Source organism: Alexandromys fortis, unplaced genomic scaffold, assembly GCF_014885135.2.
Source record: "Alexandromys fortis isolate MF-2015 unplaced genomic scaffold, M_Fortis_MF-2015_v1.1 scaffold_84, whole genome shotgun sequence".
NCBI classification, from domain to species: Eukaryota; Metazoa; Chordata; class Mammalia; order Rodentia; family Cricetidae; genus Alexandromys; species Alexandromys fortis.
The window spans coordinates 1,373,285-1,377,024 of NW_026068017.1; the positions used below are offsets into that span (position 1 = coordinate 1,373,285).

The 3,740-nt window shown below is 49.7% G+C and overlaps 1 protein-coding gene across 1 annotated transcript; it reads right to left on the reverse strand.

The window, feature by feature from the left end:
* Positions 1 to 415: 415 nt before the first annotated feature.
* On the reverse strand, positions 416 to 3,243 carry Fbxo39 (F-box protein 39). The gene is made up of 3 exons (XM_050162858.1): positions 2,218 to 3,243; positions 1,336 to 1,512; positions 416 to 741 (listed from the first exon to the last, which is right to left on the reverse strand). Exons 1-3 carry the CDS (start codon positions 3,241 to 3,243, stop codon positions 613 to 615), a joined length of 1,332 nt encoding a protein of 443 aa, XP_050018815.1. The 3' UTR covers positions 416 to 612.
* Between the last annotated feature and the right edge of the window lie 497 nt (positions 3,244 to 3,740).

Here is a 3,740-nt window from a genome sequence, read left to right on the forward strand (position 1 = left end):
CTATTTGTGTGTGGTCAGGCCCAGACAACCTCAGGGTCAGCCAGGATACAAAGCATTTCTTGTTGTTGTTGTTTTGTTTTTCCAGGGTTTCTCTGTGTAGCCAGCTGGCTGTCCTGGGACTCACTGTGTAGACCAGGCTGGCCTTGAACTCAGAAATTCACCTGCCTCTGCCTCCCAAGTGTTAAGATTAAAGGCATGCATCACCACTGCCTGGCTACAAAGAATTTCCAAATGGGTAAAGTCGGCTGGAAGAAGGTTGGTCCACTGTCTGGCCACACCTACTCCGGAAAGCAGGAGTCAGACTCCCTTAGCAGAAAACAGTGGCTAAGTGGAAATGTCTAAAACCAACCAAATCAAACCAAACCAAAAACGACACCAAATGACAAAAAGCAATCAGCCGGTATTGGTGGTAAAGATAGCACTTTAAAGACGCTTGGGGCCTTGCCATCACCAGCAGGTCCAGCCTTTGCCAGGCTGTTCATGAGGGTGTGGAACTGACAAAGGAGGAGAGAAGAAAAAGGGATGAGGGCATGGGAGTCCCAAATGTAATTCCCTGAGAACTGCATTTTCAGGTTAAAGTGCGTCTAGATGTCTTCCTCTGGAAAGCACTCTCTACATCATGGGGTAGGCGATGACAAAATAGTTAAGTTCTGAATCGATCAGCTTTCTGTATTTCCTGTAAATTTCCCGCAGGGTCCTGTCCTCTTCATTCGTCTCATATCGGTTTGTATAAATTCTCACCTGTGCCGATAAAGAAACACCAGACACACACATACACACATGCATACACACACACACACGCATACACACACAGGCACACACACACGCACACACATACGATGACTACATCACTTAAGATCTGACAGCCATCCAAATGCATCTACACACACAATTAATGGTTGAATCAGAAAAACCCCAAGCACAGTTTCCCTTGGTACCCATGAGGGATTGATTCCAGGATCTCCTTTAGAATCCACGATGCATGCATGGATGCTTAAGTCCCTTATGGAAAATAAAACAATGCATGCAAATTATCTCTGAGTTGCTTATAATTCTTACTATACTGTGGATGTTATGCTTAGGGAATAATATAAAAATGTACATCTTCAGTAAAAACAAAGTTGGCAGGCTTCATGGATGTAGAACCCCTGGGAGACAGAGTGTAAGAGACTTCCAGATCCTGCCTGTGGGGCTGGTCATCTCCCATGGACAGATGCAGGGGACAGTGTCTGTCTCGTATGTGTTTCCTGTCCCAATTTCCACCCTTCATCAGAGCAGATGTGCCAAGTCTAGGTGTCCCCGCTTCAACCCATGCGAGCAGCTGAGGGTCCTTACCTTTAGTGTGCGCAGGGAGCACTGCCTCTCCTCCTGGCTCTTGAGGATCCGCTCCACAAACGTAACGTCCAGGAAAGCCCAGATTTTGAAGTAAAACAGTTTTCGGCAGGCCAGGATGAGGAGGTGCAGATGCTCGTCTAGCGACTCGTGGTTGTTGTTGAACTCGAATGTTAGCTTCTAGACAAGCATGGGAGGGAGACGGTGGGGAGAAGGGGCCAGAGGTGCCGGCACTGCCCAGAGGTCTCCAGTGACCTGTCAAGTTTGGTTATTTTCATCCCCGCTTATTGCCGACCCCAGGAACCAAGGGGCCACCTGTCTACTGCTGTGAGCCAGTGGGAAGAGGCTGCCTGTCGCCAGCAAGACACCTCCTGGCTCGGGCTTCACAGCTCAACAATAGGGGAAAAGAGCTCTTTTTGGTGGACAGCCAGCCAGGAAGTTCCCCAAGTCCTGCGTGTAGGCAGTGAATAGCGGTCTTGCAAGGAGATGCGTGGGAGGCCTGAGAGTGTGCTTGGGAACATGTAGAACTTTGATAAAGAACCAAGTGAGCATGTAGTAGGAACAGGGATAGCTATGTAAAATGAAAAAAGATTATATTAAAAAATCCTAATTAGAGGCTGGAGAGATGGCTCAACGGTTAAGAGCACTGGCTGCTCTTCCAGAGGTCCCAGGTTCAAACACTCCCAGCACCCACATGACAGCTCACAACTGTCTGTAACTCAGTTTGGATCAAGAATCTAACACTGTCATACCAATGTGCTTAAAATTAAAAATAAATTATAAAAAAATCCTAATTAAAAAAAGAAAAAGAAGAAAAAAAGAAGCCTAGCCAAGAACAGGTAGCGGCTTTCCTGTGAACAGTAGCTCCTCACAAGCCCCAATTACCTGCAGTGTGTTCCGGAAGGTAGGCAGGAGATCTGTCAGAGTGGGCCGCATGGACCAGTCTGGGTCACTGAAATAGCAGCTTCTTAGGCTGATGCTCCTGACTGGAATCTCCTGCAGCAAGATCCGGACCAGGCGCTCATACTTCATGACTCGCTCAAAGAAGAAGTTCACCTTCAGGTTGCTGGCCTTCCTGGCCAGTTTGGCCCAGGACATGCCCCAGACGACCTGGCCATGGGGGTCGTGAACGTGGCATTTGATGTTCATGGTCCGGAGGGTGCCAGCGTTGTTCTCACTCAGGGTCTCGAGCAGCTCATCGGAGATACAGTTGTAGTTGAGGGTTAGGAAAGTCAGGTTGTGGAATGTGGCCATGGCCTTGTTGAACTGGGAGCTGCCATAGACGGCCAGGTGATGGCTGAAGAAGTCCTCGATGTTGAGCTCCGAGGCCAAGTTCTCATTCCGAAGGTAGCTCAGGGAGTTGAGGATGTGGCAGCCTTGCTCCACTGTTAGCCGGGCTCCTTTCAAGCTAAGATGGTCCAGGTGTTTGCCCATTTTCTTTAAGAAAAAACTCAGGCTCTTGATGAGCGAGCCTCTGATGCTGTTTCTCCAGACCATTCGGTCCAGCTCCAGGTGCTGGATAGAGAGTGACTTCAGACGGTTGTTACTCTTGCCGAGGCATGACAGGAGGCCTCGCATGGTGACCTGGAACTTCTTGGTCAAGACGGCATTGTAAGGGTTCAGGAACTTGATTTCCAAGTGTTCCAGGTAGCGGCCGAATTTCTTAACATACCAGAGCGCTGACTCAAACTCGGATGCGTGTACCCTAGATGGCCTCCCGCTGAATGTGATGGTCCTGTATCGCCAGAGGTCAGCTGAGTACATTATCTGGTTCCACTTTCTGCAGACCAGGGCAGCTCTGGACCTGTCCCTGTCTCCCAGCCACCAGAAGATACGTCGCAGGCACACATCTGGCAGAGTGGCCCAGCAGCTCTGCTCTTGGGGCTGGATTTCTTCACCTTCTTCGTCCATCTAAGAACCCAGATGTACAGGGTAGTCGTGTGGTGAGCAGGGCTTCCCAAAGCGGGGAAGGAAATGCAGTCACGTGTTCACTGTGAGGGGTAAAAAAGCAAGACTGTTACCTGCCAAGCAGAGCTCAAACTCGCGTGAACAAACTTTCTCTGCACTTGGACTGTTCTGGATCAGGCACTGTGCCAGATGTACGTGGTTCATTGGTGAATCCAGGACAAGCCCCACACCTGTGGAGACTGCATATAGTTCATCCAGGGTCACAGGCCAGCACCCAACTTCAGCACAGCGAGAAGCTGCCTGTGGTGGCATTCTCCTGTAATCCCAGAACTCAGGAGGCTAAGGCAGAAGGAACAAAAACTCAAGGCTAGCCTGGGATACACAGTGAGTCCCGGTCACCCTGGGCTATGTAGCAAGACCCTGATTCCATTAAAATGAAAGAGCCAGTGAGTGTTAGCCCAGCAAGAGCAGCCAGGGGTGGGGAGAGCACAAATTAAGTG

Coding starts and splice junctions, on each gene's coding strand:
- Fbxo39 (XM_050162858.1), bottom strand. CDS start 3,243: ATGGACGAAGAAGGTGAAGAAATCCAGCCCCAAGAGCAGAGCTGCTGG. Junction 1,513..2,217: donor CCTTCCGGAACACACTGCAG/GTAATTGGGGCT, acceptor ATGCTTGTCTAG/AAGCTAACATTCGAGTTCAA. Junction 742..1,335: donor GCTCCCTGCGCACACTAAAG/GTAAGGACCCTC, acceptor TTATCGGCACAG/GTGAGAATTTATACAAACCG.